This window comes from Dermacentor silvarum, chromosome 3, assembly GCF_013339745.2.
Source record: "Dermacentor silvarum isolate Dsil-2018 chromosome 3, BIME_Dsil_1.4, whole genome shotgun sequence".
Lineage (NCBI taxonomy): Eukaryota > Metazoa > Arthropoda > Arachnida > Ixodida > Ixodidae > Dermacentor > Dermacentor silvarum.
In genome coordinates, this window is record NC_051156.1 from 152,934,677 (window position 1) to 152,953,276 (window position 18,600).

Consider the following 18,600-nt stretch of genomic DNA (forward strand, 5'->3'; position numbering starts at 1 on the left):
AAGTATTGCAATAAAGATTGTATTGCATTAAAGAATAAGGAGTGTCTAGAGTAGGAACTGCAAGGTATATTTAGTGCTTAGTAATACCCTTGCACACAAAAATAGCGTAATGTCCTTGGCCTGGCCCTTAATAAGTCATTGACACGCCGACTCGGGCGAAATATTTCAGACAGTAAGTTGGAATCAGCTAGCGCAAGACAGGGGTAATTGGAGATCGCAAGGAGAGGCCTTCGTCCTGAAGTGGACAAAAATATAGGCTGATTATGATGATGATTTGTGTTTCATATTTTTGGTAACAATACAAAGCCACGTTTATTTCGCTAGATAGAATGAAATTCAACTAAGCGCTATAAATAAGTGCTTTAAATTCAGTGTCCCTTTAATGCTGTGATAGATAAACCGGGGAGCGTGTAGAAGACGCATTGCAAAAGCATCGTACTAATGTTTTCTGTTACCGTCTATGCTATAACAGCTTCTAATTTGCGTATCACTTCTCCTTGAACGTGCGCGCCGAAGCCATATTGACAGCTAGTGCAAGGGGCAAGTACATATAGTACTGATAAATAGACGTAAACAAAAGCTGAAATCCAAGAGTGTTGTTAGGACGATGGGCCTAGCAACGTCACGTAGAAAAGATAAAGACATTTTCCACTAAGGTCAAGTGAAATCAATTACATTTGAAAGTATACCAGTATGACTTTTTGTCTTAAGTGCCTAAGAAATATTTCATACAGGGTTCTTTTTTTTTTCTCTGTTTTACACAGTTCCCTCGAAATGATGACATGCGCTTTGGATGTGTCATCCCGCAAGATCTACAGGACAGCTGTTTCGTACAACCCATCATTCCCATAGCCATTCCCGGCGCTAAAATAAACAGCCCGCGGCGAAATCAGTGCGCGCATGCTACAAATACCTCCAGCGACATCATGTGGTGGTCTAACATTTGCATACATGTTCATCATTCTATTTTCTATCGATACTCACTTTTGAGCACAATGTGTTTTGCTTGTGTTCCAGTGAAATATTTCCGCTAGGCACAGGTCTCTGGAGTGCCTTGTTCTTCGGAAGTTCGACCATCGGTGACAAGGGTCCGCAGATTTCATTTTGCTCAGTGAAGCTCCCTTCGAGAAAAAAAATAATTACATTAATTGTCTTAGGTGAATTTCGAAACATTAGAGAAGTCACCTTCGCCGTTAGCATCAAGAGGTTTCCGTTTCTATGCCCATGTATCGTGGCGAAACAGATAAATAAAACCTTGTCTCCGTATCACAGCAAACATCGGGAATGCATATCTGCCAACTCTCCAGGATGTTCCGTAAAATTTAGGGATTTGGACTCCTTTGATGATTTTTATACATTTTGCGTCAACTCGCGCAAAATCGTCCGCTGCTCGAATAGAGAAAAACGCAACAGCTCGCGTTTTCATTTTTTTTTTAGTGACCAACTGAAATATTTATATCTCGGTTTGAAAAATTCTTGCTGTAGAACGCTCCCTAGAGGGCACGTAACAACTTCCAGCGTGTAATCAAAATGTTCTATGAGGCCTCGTGAGGGGCCTTTTAACAAAGATAGGTCCATCTATCGAACCATAGGCCTGCCTTTCTGAGGCAGTTTATCCCTGTCTGTAGTTTTTATTCATCAAAAGGCTTGTTTTGAGATCAAGGACTAACGAAAAAAAAACGAAAAACCTCCATGCAGCTCACCCCCTTCTCCTCTCCCCCCTCTTTTAAGAGTCATATATAAACCACTGAATGTTCGAATTTTTACGTTCTAGGTTTAGAGATAGGGAGGTATGCGAATGTGCGACATTCTATTATCTTAAGCGACACATTCGCGGAAATTAACATAGAAAAGGAGTACTGCAACCCTAGACATATTTACGCAAATATTGCTTATAATTAACACGAAGTAGGCGAGGCACCCTCTGCCTCAATCTCTTCACAACAACCTATGTAAAACGGAACATATATTTCTTTTTCTTTAGAGTTTAAATTCTGTAACCACGCTAAGGGCAAGGAAAAAGACTGTAAAAGTGCATGACGAACCGCCACTTCTAACACACTGTGCAACAGTTGGTAGAACATCAACAGGTGAAACTAAACTGCTGTCGCAGCAGATTCCCGGAACACGCTTGTCTTACATTAATCAATAACAGGAAAAATCTGCAACATACAAGGCCACAAATATATAACCAGCGAAATTGCAGGTTCTAAGTAATCGGAACCTTAATTTGAAGATGACTCTAGAGGTATAGGTAACAACCGAAAATCTATACATGTTCAATTATTGCGAGCATAATAATTCTTCATAGAAAGAGACAAGTCCACGCTTCAGCTCTGTCAAACGTGCAGAAGCACTAACATAACTAGGACGGACAATATCACCACAGATCACGTAGAGTTACAAGGGGCATGCTTACAATCCCTCGGAAAAGTCCATGACAATCGAGATATTAAATGCATTGGCATTCCAGTTACTTTCTTAACAAAACGTCGTTTTATGCATTGAAGCACAAAAGTAACTGGAACGCCAGTGCACTTCACCGCAAAGTTCGGGAATTAATATCTCGAAACTGCTGTCCTCCTGAGAATTCGTTCCAAAGGGATCCGCCTTGCGAAGCTCCACGGCTACAATTTGTAAATTGCAATATGGGCCGTAAGGTAATCGTTTTAAAACTTAATTAGCGCATTCTTGTTAATTAGTGGATTATGCATTTGAATATTTTGTGGCAAGTAATGTCCGCCTCTTCGACTAGACCAGCTCATGAGCTATAATTGTGCTCTCTGCCACAGACAACCATTAAAAAAGTGTTCGCTGAAACACCGGATATATGCATACTCGCTTGCCCGAATATAGAGCACGCGGCTTCGGTTCCGCCCAACACCGGATACATTTGAATTATTTTTTTTTTTTTGTCATTGAAGAACGGCACGTTACAAGGGGCAGAAACATGACTACCCAAAGACCCATGCTGGCGTGAATGAGGTTTATTGAAATGCGAAACATACCCAAAGTCACGTACCAAGTGATCCAAATTGGTCGGACTGCTTGTATCGAACCAGGTTTCCTCAGCACAGCTGCCCGACGCTCTACAAGTTAAACTATGGAACATAATTTACCCATTGACCCAAGTTGGCAGGGAAAATGTCAGGGACCCAGACCTAGAGTCCTCTAAACGTGTGTAAAGCACCCCAAGAATGCTTGTCATTAAAATGCTCCATGGTAATGATTACGTCGCTTCTGACCCTTTACACCACACTCTAAGTTGAATATGGCTGCATGCCCAAACTCTGCGCCGCCAGCCAGTCACTCCCATTTTCGCAGGAGGAAGGAAAGAATTAGGATAAAGCATTGCGAAACACGATTCAAGCCAAACGTGTTGGTTCAACGGATGATCTTCACGTCAGAGCACGCGGTAGGCTTTAGTGCACCCGCTATGCAAGCAGAACTATGTCAGGGCAGCCGAACAGGACCGGCCATTAAAAAACTACCAGGAACGAAACATTCCCGGCCAATAACCTGAGTCGGAGAGGCCACGTGTTGGGTCAATACTGCGAAGGAAATAGCGAAGGGAATGGTTTCACTCATAATTCGCTTTCCATTGCTGGATGCGTGAGGTAATGCTTTTTTATAGTTTATTTCCATCCTCCATGCGTATACGTCTCCGGTAAACCAGTGTTCAGCAAAGGGAAACGCGTTTATGGAGAAGCTAAAACTCCCTATTGTCGAGGTGTGCCTCACCTCCTTACGGATAATAGTAAAATAGAATCAAAGAGAACTCAAATCATTACAAAATTGGGCTTCACACTACTCCGTGTCACTCTCGTAAAAAAAATCATAGCGCTTGAAAACTCTAGAGGGGAAGGACGGTAATGCAGCTAACTCTCCAAAAATTTTGAGCGCGACGAATGCAACCGGCGGTCATCTAAAATCCCCGGAGCCAGAGTGAGCCTTGTGGGCAACAGTGGCTTTCTTTCTTTTGACAAAGGTTGCACGCGCATGTTCGCTAGTATATATTGAATGTGGTGGCTTCCTACATTCAGAAGCTGCTGCCACACCATTCATTGCTAAAAACTAAGGCCACATTGCGTTCACCTCAGTTGGAAGGGGCTGCTGGCGTACACCCTTATCATGAACGCTCCGGGACAGTGTGGGTCGAAGGTGGCCGGTATGATGACGTAGTGACCCGGGCGCAGCTCGAAGCGGCCGAACACCTCACGGTAGTTGATGTAGGCCCCGGAGTTGGCCACGTCCGGTGTGCGCGCAAAGTGGTCGAGCGATAAGCGCCGGAACTGGTCCAACGCCTGCGTCAGGATAAGAATAAAGAATATTCCGACCGCTATGCTCAGTTTCCTCGCAAGTGCACATTTTACTGTCATGCTCTAGAAATACCGTGCAGTAAATATCGTCTGTGAGCTAACTTCATTCGTTCACTTGGAGGTTCGTGGTATTTTTAAAGCACTCACAGACAAATGCTACAAGTGCACGTCCACAAGAATAGCAACCAGAATAAGTGTTTAATAGCGTAGTCCTTATTCTGCAGCACTTCAAGTCTACAACATAATGAAGACAGCGCAAAATAGCATAACGTGAAAGAGAACATCATTGGGAATAATAACAAAACTCACAGGACGGTTATGAGTATGTAATGCGAATGTTTAATTGTTAGCTGTGGCGCGCGCTAGGAGTTTTGCTCTATCTCGCCGAACCACTTTGGCGTCTGAAGTTCATGCTTCCTACATGACATTTAGGTATAAAGGATGTTTTATAGCATTATGGCTTAAAACTACTATGCCCCACTCCGAAGCTCGAGTGCTCGCAGGCTTTCTAAGTATACACTGGCAAACGTCGAGATGTCAAACGCCATGTTTCTAACGCTACGTGGCGGCAAAAACCCGAAGCCGCCACTAAATCACAGAAAGGAAAGGCAAGGCTTCACCGCACCGTGGTCAAAGTTCCACGATACTTCTGACGCAATCAGTGGGTTCCACCACCAGTGATAGTGATACTAATGCTTATTTTCGTCCTCTTTCAAACGGGGTAAGGACAAATAGTCACCTACCCTGTTTAATTTAATCAGGTTTTACTGCATATATCGTTATCCAGGCTTTTGCCAATCTGCTGTTGATCTTAAGTTTCCACTTTAAAACCTCTCTGACTATATTGCACCATTACCTGCGCTTGCGATGACACCAATTCTATCAATCTTTTCTCTGATTTTCATTTTCTCACCGATATACTAATCGTCTGTTGCTTATCTCGACTGATTACTGGTTCATCCTCCCACCGTCTTTGAACCTCAACGCTTCTAGAAGCTGAACAGTCCTTGCGGATCTTGCTGAGTGAACATCTTGGCCTTCCATTACGATGTGCCTAGTTGTTTCCGGGCGTTTTTTCACAGCACACACATGTCTCTTACTGTGGTGCATATTTGATTCGGTATGTTATTGTCCACAGGCATCCCTACAGCTCAAGCCCAATATAGCAAGGCACTCTGCTTTGCGTTATCATAACAACTCTCCCTCCTGATTTTTTGTGGTGTTTTCGCTCCATGATCTCTTTTCTTTCCACCCTTTGCAACCAATTTACCGTCTCTGTTTCTCTCACTTTCTTTTTTATGACTACTGCTCGTGTATTTACACTTCCAATTATTCTGTAAGGGGTTCAATCTTCTGGGTTCAATTTACAGATGAGACAGTTCCACTTTTGAACAATAGAGAACAATCCTTGTAACATGATTCATCAGAGGCGAGTTTGCAGTATCTTTTGAAGCCCACGACAGCAATCCTCACGTCCCAAGTCGCGAATTCTAAAAAAAAACGTAGGATTAAGTGGAAATACATAGAGCGACAAATTCTAGTCCTCTAGGTGCCATGTATCCAACCACAACAAAGTGCCGTGAAACGAATTAGGCGCTTCCGCTGTCCTCTGTGGGCCGATACTAAGGTGGCGACATCATGACCCATGCCCACAAAATCCGCTTGCTAGAAAAGAAACTCGTCTAATATCTTCTTTGTTGTCTATTACTGCGAGCTATGAAGTACAAAACTATAAGCGCGTCTCGAGTCAGTGGGTTCGCTATCCTCGGAAGTGTTCACATATATTGGTGCCAATGGAGCCACACTCTTCTGCCATTCAACGTAAGGTGCGGTTTAGAAAACTGAGTTGCTGAACAAAGCGCTTGACCCAGAACCGCCATGATATGCGCCATGATCTGCGGCCATGATCTGCGGCGAAAGTGTGAAATGGCTCATTGAGCGAAAAACCAATCGTCCCGCATCCGCAGCAGCACCTAAATTCCCATTGGCTGTGACGCCACGTCCCGAGCGCGCTTCGAGGGAGATTGGCTGCGACAACACGGCACGAGAGCGCCTCGAAGGAGCAGAGTTGGCGAAACGGAACACCTGAGTAGCGCGCCAGGTATTGCGTGAAGGGAGAGAGCGTCGTCGTAACGCGAAATCTCCCTCGCTCTTGCTCTGGGAAGCTGTGTCACGGGGTCACGGCCGCTGGCTGTGTTATTCGAGCGTTCCTTGTCGCGCAAGCCACGGCCGCTGGATAAACAAGCACGGCCGCTGGACAAAAAAATGTGCGCAAGCTCTCGCCTGCGTTCTAACTGCGCCTCGGCAAGGCCAAAGCAAAACGCGCCGAGCGTCTCGACAAGCTCACTTGCCCGCGAGTAGTTCATAAGTCGGAGGAACTTTCAGCGGCGTTCAAGTGGACATTGATGCTTTCGCATTAACAACTCATAAGAAGTGCTTAGGTGTCCACGGAGTTCTTTCTTCCTCGCTAGCCCTCCTTCATCTCTAATATGTGCTCAGCAAACTAAATTAGCTTCAAGGTCTGAAAACATTCACCAACTTCCGTAACGCGCATCAGGGACAGAACGATCATTCCATGACCAGGAGGCCGAACTCTCGGCAATCCACTGTCTACTCGCTCACACCAGTGAGACTGATGACCGGGTATGAAATAAACGTATCCTGAGGAGAATGTCATTGAACTAATCTGAAGACTGACATTTATGAGCGAACTACCGGTCAAAGAATGGCATCTTACGTAGTTCAGTGTGGAGTTATCTCAGTTGTGGTTGAGCACTGTTCATCTCGTTGGCTTCAGTCCCCGTTCCCGAAACCTTGCAGTTGCACATTAATTAGCACGGTGATGATCCCTTTGTGTTCTCACATTTTCTTTCTGTGGTAAAGCACGCTGCGTATGACACTGAAGGTCGTGGACAAAGAACTCGTGAACGTAAAAAAAAAAAAATGTAACGAAGCGCGAAAACGTTTCTTCTGTGTATTCTTTACGTTCACTTGTTACGTGTTTTCGGGTCCTTTCTGTGCCATACGTACTGCACTTAATTTACCTTGAAGTATTCACTAGTGAAATATGTAGCCTTGATAACTTGATATAAATGTAGCCCTACGATATTTCGGATGAAATGTTCCAATAAGGAAATGTGGGGCGCCTAGATTCTGGATGTTTGTCGTTTTTTACGGTATATGTGACAAATGGATCAGCGAGAACAGAATTTGAGCACAGGCTGCATTGCCACCGGAAGAGATGACTCACTTGATAGATGACGAATCCTATCTGATGCATGCGCAGCCGGTTCCGAGTGATGAATGCGTTGTGAGGTGGGTGCACCTGCATCAGTGCCACCACGACGCTCGCCGTGACGTCATCGGCTGCTGCTGCATCACCTGCGTCCATGACACAGTGACAGCACCAAATTTGCACCCATAAAAAAACCTCACGTGGCTCCAGAGCTAATCAGTCATACCAATTGCGAAACTACGCCCGCATTATCTTTGTTTAGAAACCTGGCCATAATGCCTGACGAACAACGTAAGGGTTCGCTGACCGTCGGGTCATACATGAACATGAAAGATGATTATAAAATACCACATTTTGAGTACAACAACAAAACAAGTTATAGGTACGCACTGTAAAAAAAGCCAAATAAGCCGTATTAAAAAGAAGCATTTTTTTTCCCTAGCCCAACACGCTTTCGCGTCCGTCGGTCAGACAGACAAATAGGTTATATATCACGGAATTGGCTCAATAATTAGTCACAGGGTGTCCACTTGTGTTCTGCGTCGAAACGTAATGAATGACCAAAGAAAATTAGTCGGGTCATAGTAATTTCTAAAACACAGAGAAGTACTTATGGGATGGTGCATGATATTCAACGTCGTCTTAGATGTTTCCTTTGGTTTTAATTTCTTCCACATTTTTCGGTAGTTTGGTATGTGGCTTATATAACAGGCAATTTTTTTATTACGCGGTACCGTGTAATAAAACCATAAAATCTGACATAAAACTTGAGATACCACATCAAATTGCCATGAAAATGAGATACCATATGTTATTCAACAGCTCACAGATTTTCTAACTTTCTTTATATTTACGCATTCTTGGCAGACACAGACCTAAGGATGGGGTAGTCTCTTTTTTTTTCTTTTTGAACACGTTTACTTCCCTTTATTGTGTGCATCGGCCTGTTTCCCACCTCCTCCTCCCTCACTTAGGAAGGGGGAGGGTGAGGTAGGCCTATGGAAACGCTAAGAGAAGCAGTTATCGCCTTGACGAAGACACGTCTTTTCGTCGAAACATTGGCTTCAGCGACCTTCCGTCGTTCACCCCTGCTAATCATTTCAAGCCACCATCTTGTTGCGAACCTCTCTCATGTTGCGTCACCAGTGTCACTATTGCGCGAGATAGGAGGCCGGTGCATAGTGTAGGCGTCCTCTCCCCTACTGTGCGCAAACTACAATCGGACTTTTTTTTTCCGACAGACACTTTGTTATTGATGTTATATATATGTATATATATATGTATAGGCAGCCTGACCTTCAGCTGCCTCTTATCATAAAATGTTACATTTGCTCAAGTTAACAAATACAACAGGTAACTCACCTCGGTCCCCTGGTGAGGGCCTGATTGACAACAGGTACTGCGGATTACTGCTGAACGAGCTCAGGTTGTTCCTTGATCCACCCGAGTTGACGCCGTCGACCCACACGCCACGAATTGCACGTACCTGATAGCGCCATCCAAAAGTAACGGGTATTATTTCTGTAAACGTACTGAGAGTTAGCGCCCCCCAGCCTGTACCACGGGCTGTGAGATGCCGCAGTGAAGACCACCGGATTAATCTTGAGCACCTACGGTTCTTATAGGCGCCCCTAAACCTTATTAGGCGAGCTCTTCTGCATTCTTCCCAGATGATCGTCACAAACCTAACCTCAAAGTTACGGTTAACCTCAAACCTCAAAGTTGAGGTTACCTAACCTTAAACAAACAACAGACCTAACCACAAACAAACAACAAACAAACCTAACCCCGAAGTTAAGTTTAGCAAGCTTTAGCACTTTTTCTCAAAAAGCTGTTCCCAGTGACGTGCTCTTGTCTGTGCTGCCATCTGACCCTTAGTAATTGTGTCCACAAAATTTTGGAGTGGCAGATCACCGAAAAAAACAATTGTCCGTAGCCAACAGCCCCTGCCATAGTACTCAAAGCAAAAATTCAGCCTTGCAGCAGCCCCGAAACTTTCAACGTTGCTGCGCAATCGCATAAATTTAAAATTTGCCACTGGGTTATCAGTGGCAAACTGTGTTAGCCACTAGGATAGCCACTAGGATAGCCACTGTGTAACCCAGTGGCTATTCGAGTGGCTATCCTAGTGGCTAACACAGTTTGCCAACCCAGTGTCTATGGTGTCGAACTGCTCAGCTCGAAGACGCGGGTTCGGTTCCGTCCGCGGGGACTAAATTGTAATGCATGAACTCTCGCGCACTTATATTAGGGTACACGTTAAAGAAAGATCGCGATTTTGGCAAGTAAAGTCCTAGAAATTAATTTTAGTAAAACTTTAGTAAAATTTTAGTAATTTTCATAACTCCATGGTTCAATATATTTGCGGTCTAGCCTGCATGAACAGACAGTCGGCGTCACTGCATGCTGCTTTAGCTTCCTCTGCCTGAACATCTTTTCCCTCCAGTGGTATCATAAAGTTTGTAGACAGAGCGCGTCGCTGTGGGCATCACCTCTCCTGGTTTCTCGGGTATGCCGTCACCGTCGAAGTCGGGCCCGAGGGTGCAGATGGAAACCTCCTCGAACTCGCGGCAGAAGTCCTCGTACTTCATCCAGAACTCGCCGTCGCCGTGCTGGCGCCACTCCATCTGCTTCTTTGTCTCCGCGTCCACCAGCGACCACTGAGGATCCCTGCAAGGGCACGAGTAGCACGCGAGTGGTTACGGTAACGCTATGCTTGACCTTAAGTTAGCTTGTGGGCTTGTTGAAATGAAGTGTTTACATGAAATAATCTGTTATCGTATTCCTAGACGCGAACCTTTGCCTCTGTTCATCACCTTAGTAGCATTTCTTTAAATGATCTGCGCACACTCTCCTTCACGGTGTTGAGATATATGGTCTCTTGACTGCCACAAATATTACCCTACACAAATGTTTCCTTTCCTAACGCCATAGTCCTTAAACCCTAAGCAAGCAACTGTAACTGGTAACTTATTAATTACCCCAGTGTTGCTGGAGCAATTAATTGAATGTCAATCAAATGTCCTAACTCTTTTTCCACAAATTATTGCTTGCTGTCTTAAACTAATTCTTGTTCGCTGAGAAAATGTGTTTGGTTGAATGATATGTAATTTTCTATATTGGACCAGGTACTCTTTTCTGTGCCTTTTATCAGCTTTTTAAATGACGCTATACTGATTGATTGATTGATTGATAAAATGACATAAAAACTCGTGGCTTCGATACACGAATAAGTCTCGTTACACAGAATCTTGCTCAGAAGCTTTGGGCAAGGCCCACATCTCATGAATACGCAATGTTTTGATTTTGTTTTTCAGTCTACGCATCTACAAGCTTTCGAAGTCTATTGTCAGCAGGTGCGATACCTATCGAATAGTTCGAGCCCATGTGGAAGCGTTTCCTATTTGGAAGACCAAGTGTGTTCCCGCAGTATCGATATCAAGATTCTAATGCCGGCGTTTTTATCAGCCGCTGCAGTGTAGATCCAAAGCGGTGATGGGATGAGCCTACTTTATTGTGTGCTTTTAGTAAATGCTTTCGTGATCCTACTATAAGGTAACCTGGGGCCATGCGAATTATCAGGTGAGAACGCCGAGCACGAAGTGGGTTCATTAGCGCATGAAAGTGAAAAAAAATAAACAAAAAGAAATCAGAGAGAAGGCAGGGATGTTAATATCTGGTCGACTATCCTGAGCTGGGCAGGAGAGTGGAAATAATTTGACAGGAATCATTCAAAATCCTTGGGATAAGTCTCATCCTGCGTTCAAATTCGGCCGTGAGGTGGTCACAGCGACACGTGCAGCTTCTTTATTTCTGTAAGAAATGGCACGTACGCATCGCTCCAGTCACCGGTCCACTCGATGCCATTCCCCCAAGGGTTGCGCACTCGTAGCAGGCAGGCGTCGTGTCCGTTGCTCAGTTCCACCCGGCGCACTGCGCTCACCGTGTACGCGTGACCCGACACCAGACCGTTAGGGTCAGCCGCCGTGGCCAGCCACCAGTCACCCTGCACATTTAGGCGCCACCAAAGGTTACCCTACGGTTGTGCCGTGTAGGTGGCTCGTTTCGGAAAACGTCCTGGTTCACATTCGTGGGCGAAAACTAATCTACAATCCTTAACGCTGAAGAAGGAAGAAGCTGCGGTGTTAAAGAAATAACGAAGTCTTATTCGGTCATATACAGATGACGGAGTAAACAAAGAATTTTGCTAAGGGATGCGTACAAGCGTAATAAATATCCGCGTATTTAAATTTTCCCGGTGAAATGATAAAATGCAGATGATCTGGCTAGCATCGTGATACACGATTAGTCATTCATTTTTAGTATGACTTTACTTGGTGGCCTATCGGCCTGAACATCAACGTTTCAGGTTTATTCCCTGCGTCGTCGAGGTAACAATAACTTTTTGGACCTGATGCGGCTGCGTATATGTAAGAAGTCTTCGTACTACGGCTTAGTAATGCTTACAACTGGTGCTAGTGTTTAGCCGTTTTCTGTCGGCTTGGACAAAAAAAAAGGGCGAATCTTTAGCCACTCGCCTTGCGCGAGCAGGTGATGAAGGCACCGTGTTCAGAGGCCTTGAGCAGGAATCCGAACAGGTTCTCCGGAGCGTCCTGCAAGTCGTACCGCTCGGCCAGACCGCTGGTCAGGTCTACCATGGCATCCATGGCCTGGCCGCCTTCCAGGGCCTCATAGCTACCGTGCAGCCTGCACAGCACCGGAAGATTGGAAGCTAATGTGTGATACCGGCGTAGCCTTGCTCTGTTGCGCCTCTCTGTGTCGTGCCTATGCACTTTCACGTTGAAAAGAGGACAGAAAACCAGGAAAGGCAGGGAAGTTCACCAGATGGACATCCGGTTAGCTACATTGCACGTGGGAGAGACAATGAGGGATTGAACATGGAAAGGAAAAGGTAAATTAAGAAATATTTCACGTTCTCTGGAGCAGATACAGTGTGTCTGTAAGTGTTGATTTTATTCTTCCTGGGATGACGAAGGGTAAAGCCCAGAATCTTCGCCGCTGTAAATGGTCGACCTGCCATTCGGCTCAGACCACTTCAATATTACTGACGATGTACGTCGAAGCGGGTGCATTGGCAGCGTCGGTACTCAATGTTTTCGTCATAGTTTCTGTGGTTGAAAATTAAAAAAATATACATGAAGCATTCGACACTTGTGTCTATAACCTTGCGCGTGTAGCGTGCCCCGAGCGCAAGAACAAACTATCGAAAAAGATTGGAATTTCAGGTAAATTGGTCTCTCGCAAAAATCAAAGCGGAAATGACAGTGTTGCAGCTTGCGGCATATCGGGTGGTAAACTTAGGCGCCGTGTGATGCGGCGGTATGGCACCAAAATTTATGACGCCAAAGTCACGGCACCAAAATTATGGCATCAAAATTGATAGTGCCACCCACCACCATTGGTGGGAGTCGATCCTCCGAGCTTTGGTGTAAATAAGCTGTAGTTAATTAAGGCACATTTAATTAAAATGATGTTAATTACGGCACTCAAACCCACGACCTTTGGTGGCAATTAAGGCAAAGCAGGCTTTCACCTTCATCCTCTTAACCGTATGCTAAAGTGAGTGTCAACTTTTGCTAGACGGCAAATGTTCAAATTTCTTTTGAATTGCTGGCGACCGTACAATCAGGAACAAATGAAACACGGCCCTGAGAGTGCGCAAATTCTTGGGCGATATACGACAGGTAAATTTCGACGTTTGTGTATTGCTCACCGCGGCTGGCTAAAGACTGCGCGCGTTTTTCTGCCCCCCCCCCCCCCCCCCCACACACACACACACACACTCCCCTCTCAATTTATCGTTTCCCAAGGCCCAGTAAATGTTTAATCTGATTACGAATTCTCTTTCGTGTCCATGCAGAAGTGAAATAGACCTAAAGGAAGCAAGCGTTTTCAACTTCTCCATTTGAACCCGCAGTTGACCCTTTCTCCCCACTGAGCTGCAGAACGCATCGAGCGTAGGTCACGCGCCAGATGTGTTGAATTTCGTTTTTTGAGCACCGTGCGCACACAGTAGTCCAAAAGGGGAGAACCGAAGAGTATCGCGGGTCCTCACTTGGCGTAGGCCTTCTCGAGCAGGGCGACCCAGAACTCTCGTGGGTCGCTGCATCGCGAATAGATGAGCCGGTCTTCGCTGGTGGGCAGTAGGTCATCCACGTACACCACCACCCAGCGACCGAAACGCCATAGGTTGAAGCGCACCGCACCCTTGTAGTCTGAACCGTACAGCTGCTGCTCTTGGGGAACCACCTGCGCATGCGCGGTTACCGCGTTCGTGGTCACAACAGCACAGCATACCAACAGTAAATGCAACGAAACCACGCGCTTCTATGCTACTTCAGGCCATTGCTTTTACTGTTTTTTGCACTAGCTGTGACGCGGATCACTGTTTTTGTAGCAGCGATTAAGAGTTACTATACTAAAACGCAGTGCGTAACCCTAAGGCCTCTCTAAAACCAAGCCACCATGCATAGCACGGGAGTAAATGGCCTAATAGTGAACTTTACGCGAATTTTTGTTTATCCGTTAATCTTTAAGTTTCGCGGCATCCATTGTTATGACCTGGTACTGTGTCATGACACACGTTCATTTTAATACATCTTCGAACGCACAGGCTCCATAGAAGAGCTTTTGTAAGGCCCTGCAGACCTATTTTGCTCTTTACGATAACTTTTTTTTTCTTTGACAAAGGTATAAGTATACAAATATAGCCCGCAAAAATTAGTGCTTTCGCTGCACTGACACCAATGGTAGTAGCCTGTCTATCGTTGACCTTGCATTTCCTAACTCTTCTTTCATTTCGTATTTCTTTTTTTTTTGTTTGTGCTTAATCCGCGCTTTTCTCTAGCGTCACACCTTCTCTTGCTTCAGAATACTGTTGCCTGTTTTCTTTGTTTTGCCTTTTCACTGTATCACCTTCGACATCACACACAATTCATTCATTTATCCAACTAGCAATATTGCTGTCCTACCTCCGTTGTAAGGATGAGACACAATTTTCTCATTGCTTAAAACGCCTCGATCCGTTTCCCTTCTCACACAGTTTACGACCTCCGAGGCCATACGCTGAGTGCGGACAAGACACGTTGCGCAATGGTGATGATGCAACTTATTTATTATAGCGCTAATTGTCTGTTCTTCTTGGCCTGAGTTCTCAGTACAAATTATCTGATGCCGAATTAACAAAGCTTTTCTTTCGCAAGTGCTCTTGGCCATTGGTCAGCCGCCTTCACGAAATAAAATTCCCAGCGTCAGGGTTGGCCGCAATTTTGTTTTGCTAACATTGCTAGCGTGAGAGCTTTTTGTGTATACGGGCCTTGATCTGTTCTGGCCCCGAGCCAGAAAACAGAAAGCTTTAATCATTATATTTCGGGCAGTGAAAATATTTTCACAATGAACCCCACGATTATTCTTAACCATGTGTTATTAGTGGCTGGTAGTTGTAAGTACTAGCGCTGACTAGTGACGGAAATGATTTACTTCGAGCGAAAGTGGCATTTCGCTGACGGACTAATTCAGCGATCGTTTTCCGTTCTAAAGTTGCTCACAATAAGCACTGTTCATTGAATGTGGTGACGACAGCGTCAGCAATCTTTGACGGACGGGAGGGTAAGCGCTGGTCCATGGCCGTCGTGGTGCAATTCGGCCTTTCAAAAATGTGGGCACACATACCGAAGAGAGAAAAAAAAACACGCAGCTACCTCATATACCTTGGTGCAACTTGGTCAAACCTGTATACCTAACCGGCACTGCACCGATCTATATGAACTCACCCTGTGCATGAGGTCCGGCCTCTGCGCCACAGCTGCGCACGATGAGAGGAACCAGCAGTCGCCGAGGGCGCCCTGGACGATGTCGTTGCGGCTCACACCGTTGACAAGCAGCTGCGGTTCGGAGACCATCTCCTGCAAGGGCGGCCAGGAGTTGGCCGTTTGAGTGGCAGTGAAGATGCCATGAAATAAAAACAGTGAGTTTGTGGCGTTTCTCATGGCCGTTCAAGTACATTACGTTTATCAGCGACTCCTGCGACCGTGACTGTAGCGGGCTGTATTAGAGTATATACAACACATTGGAAGTATTTTGGTGCGTGCGTAAAATTCCCTTGCAGTGCTGAATGTTTTCTGTTGGAACCTCTCTTGATATTCTTCATCTGCGACTTTCAGGCTCAGTTTATCTGAGTCGCAAAAAACATACATGCGGACATAAACATGTATGTTCATGTCCCTCCAAGACGGATATCTCCAAGACCCCTCCAAGACGGATATCTCAGACTAAAATAAAAAAAATGTAGCTAGACAAAAACAGCGATGCGATTGATATAATTTTTTTTTCTTCAACGGAAGTATTAAGTTAGCAACAATTGCGTTAGAGAATAGAGAGTCATTTGCATACGTACATGCGGCCTGAGCCAGGTGATCCTGCCAGGCACCGGCCTACGGTGCGTGAAGAGCGACGACTCAGCCGGTGGGAAGTGGCTGTCCACAAACAGCTCCGTCAGCGGCAGGTTGCGAATTGCCTGTTCGTCCTCCAGCGCGGTCTTCTGCGCTCGGAAGAGACGAGCATTCAGGGTTCAGAGACGCCGCTGAGCCCAGCTACGAGCATTGCTTGACATGCACAAAGCGCCATTTCGTGTCCACAGTATTGCCAGTAAGCGTGTGACAAATTAAGAAATCTATCCGCCCATAATAACTATTTGTTATTTGCAGTCCACCTTTCCTAGTTTCTATTAAGGCTGAATGGCGCTACTTCTTAAGAAGCGCGATAGCATTCGAACTGCTTTATGGGTGAATACAGGCCCCGGTATCCGACACCACTATAGAATCCGGAACCGAAAAAAAATAATCGTTATAGAAATATGTCAACAGCAAGATTCAAGCTGCCGACCCGGCGGCCTGCAGTGACCTCGCAACTTTGTGGCCACCATGTTTCATGTTGCAGACTTTAACAGAATTTGCAAAATAAAACGTACTCTAGGTAACCGTAAGTTGTTTTGTGTGTCGGTGATCTACAATGAACGGAGAGAAAATGATGCGTCAAAGTGGACTTCTTATCCGAGGCCGGAAGGAGACAAATCGAAGCGCGAACAATTTTAATGCATCGACACTAACGGCTGAATCCTGCTAACAGAAGCCACGCCGTGGTTTGCACACGCAACTTGCCCCCCATTTTATACCTTCCTCCGCATTTTAACTTATCCAGCGAGCTTAATGAGCAAGAACAGTTGCAGACAGCGCATATACACGCACCCGCAATAGAGCTTCTAGCCAATCGCACTGCCATGCAGTGTGCTTTTTCCCCGAAAGGGATAAATGGCCAACATTTCCCGATTAATGCCAGTGGGAAACGACAAGCGAAAAACGGGGAAATCGGGTCACTGGTGTCGCCAGTGGCCGGGCACGGGTCGGCCGTCTTCAGTATACCATCCCACAAATAGGTGCGCCGCAGTGCTGATGAGAGCTGTCATGTAGCGCTGACCAGCTGCAGCCCCAAAGTAATGGACGCCCTTGGAGGAGCCGGGCCAGCGGGCACTGCGAACGTGATCGGCAGCCGAACGTCGTCGATTCGGAGCTGCCACTGGCGCCCAAAGCCTAGCGCTCCTCCGGCTTTTCTGTTCTATCCGCATTGTTTTTTTTGTTTTTTTCTTGCCTTTCGCTTTTCGGCACCCACACACACACTCGCAGCCGGTGCGTGACAAGGGGTGACCGCAGGAGCGTGACACTGCCCTGACACAGTACTGTGGCCGCATAGCCAAACCTGTTTCAGGGGCATTCCAATGCCCATGTGTGCGGCGCCATGCCTGACATACTCCCGCAAAATACGAAACAACGTAGGCTTCTGGGCCATTATTATAGGCCAACGGAATGAACGTGCGCTTTCACTATTTCGAGACATTATTACAACGCAACCTTCACTGCCGTCAAAGCGTAGTTCATGCGTTTCACTGCGTTGCCTTACGTTTGCTGCTAAAGTGCCTTAGAGGATATACATCTTGGTCAAAGCATCACCGTTCAATCTAGAAAAGATTTAGCGCCGATACATCGGTAATGCACAACAAAGCGAATAATTTAGGTCCTGCGACAATCTGCGACATTTCTTTATTCACGTTTCTTTTTCGTTTTTTTTTTTTAATGCGTAAGGATTCTAGGGCTACTTCCCGCGGAAACGTATCCGTCCGTCTGTCTGTAACGCGTGACGCGTTGTACTCCATAAGTGTATATGAGGTTCTAGGGGTGTTTAATGAGTATGCCTTATGACTACGTATAACTAATGATATTTATGATTGTGCCTTTATATGTACACTTAAATCTCGTTATAACGAAGTCGACCAAGCCTGTATGTCGAAGTCGACCAAGCCTGACCAAAACCTGTCTGTAGAAGTGTCTAGAACATACTGTTGGGGGAAACGATGGTTCAAAAGTTGGTCGGCCTGACGTCGTTGATAATCAAAGCCCTTCTTGTCTGCTTTAGCTTTTCGTCCGTCCCCTCTTTTGACTTAAGCTAACATCACGAAGGTGAAAGCAGTAAAGTATCAATAATATCATGGCCCAGGGCACAGGGCACTGACGACTATAGCAATCCGCATCATGCCTCTCGCTCGCTGAGGGGCCTTTGGGTCGTCGCTGTCACTCACCGTGACTCTGAGTGGGTGGAGCGAGTGAACGTCGGGCAGCTCGAAGGCCACGGAGCTCGCCTCGTACGCGGAGTCCGGCCTGGCCGCAGTGTCGTCAGCGTGGCAGCAGCTGTCCTGGGCCAGGCCCTGCGACGACCGGTAGCCCGAGGCGTCGGGACCCACTCGTGCCGCCGGACGGACGGGCCACACGCGCACTGCCCGTGGGCTGCGACCTCCCGCCGCGCGGTCGTTCGCCGAGCTCTCGGGGTGCCACACCGTCACCGAGCACGACGGCCCGCAGCCCATCTTTCGCCGGCGTCGCCTCCGCCTCCCCGCCGGGAAGTCACTCTGCAAGAAAAATAATCCCCCAGATCTGCATAAACTTTCAAAGCAGTGAACATCGTGAAGAGCCGCTT

General features: G+C 46.2%; 1 protein-coding gene across 1 annotated transcript; it reads right to left on the minus strand.

Annotated features, from left to right (window-relative positions):
• Window positions 1-4,091: 4,091 nt before the first annotated feature.
• On the minus strand, window positions 4,092-18,490 carry LOC119444909 (calpain-B). Its single transcript, XM_037709249.2, has 11 exons — window positions 18,206-18,490; window positions 15,971-16,114; window positions 15,348-15,479; window positions 13,631-13,824; window positions 12,093-12,261; window positions 11,388-11,560; window positions 10,047-10,224; window positions 8,913-9,040; window positions 8,302-8,309; window positions 7,570-7,685; window positions 4,092-4,304 (listed from the first exon to the last, which is right to left on the minus strand). The coding sequence occupies exons 1-11, from the start codon at window positions 18,488-18,490 to the stop codon at window positions 4,092-4,094; spliced, it is 1,740 nt and encodes a 579-aa protein (XP_037565177.2).
• Window positions 18,491-18,600: the final 110 nt, after the last annotated feature.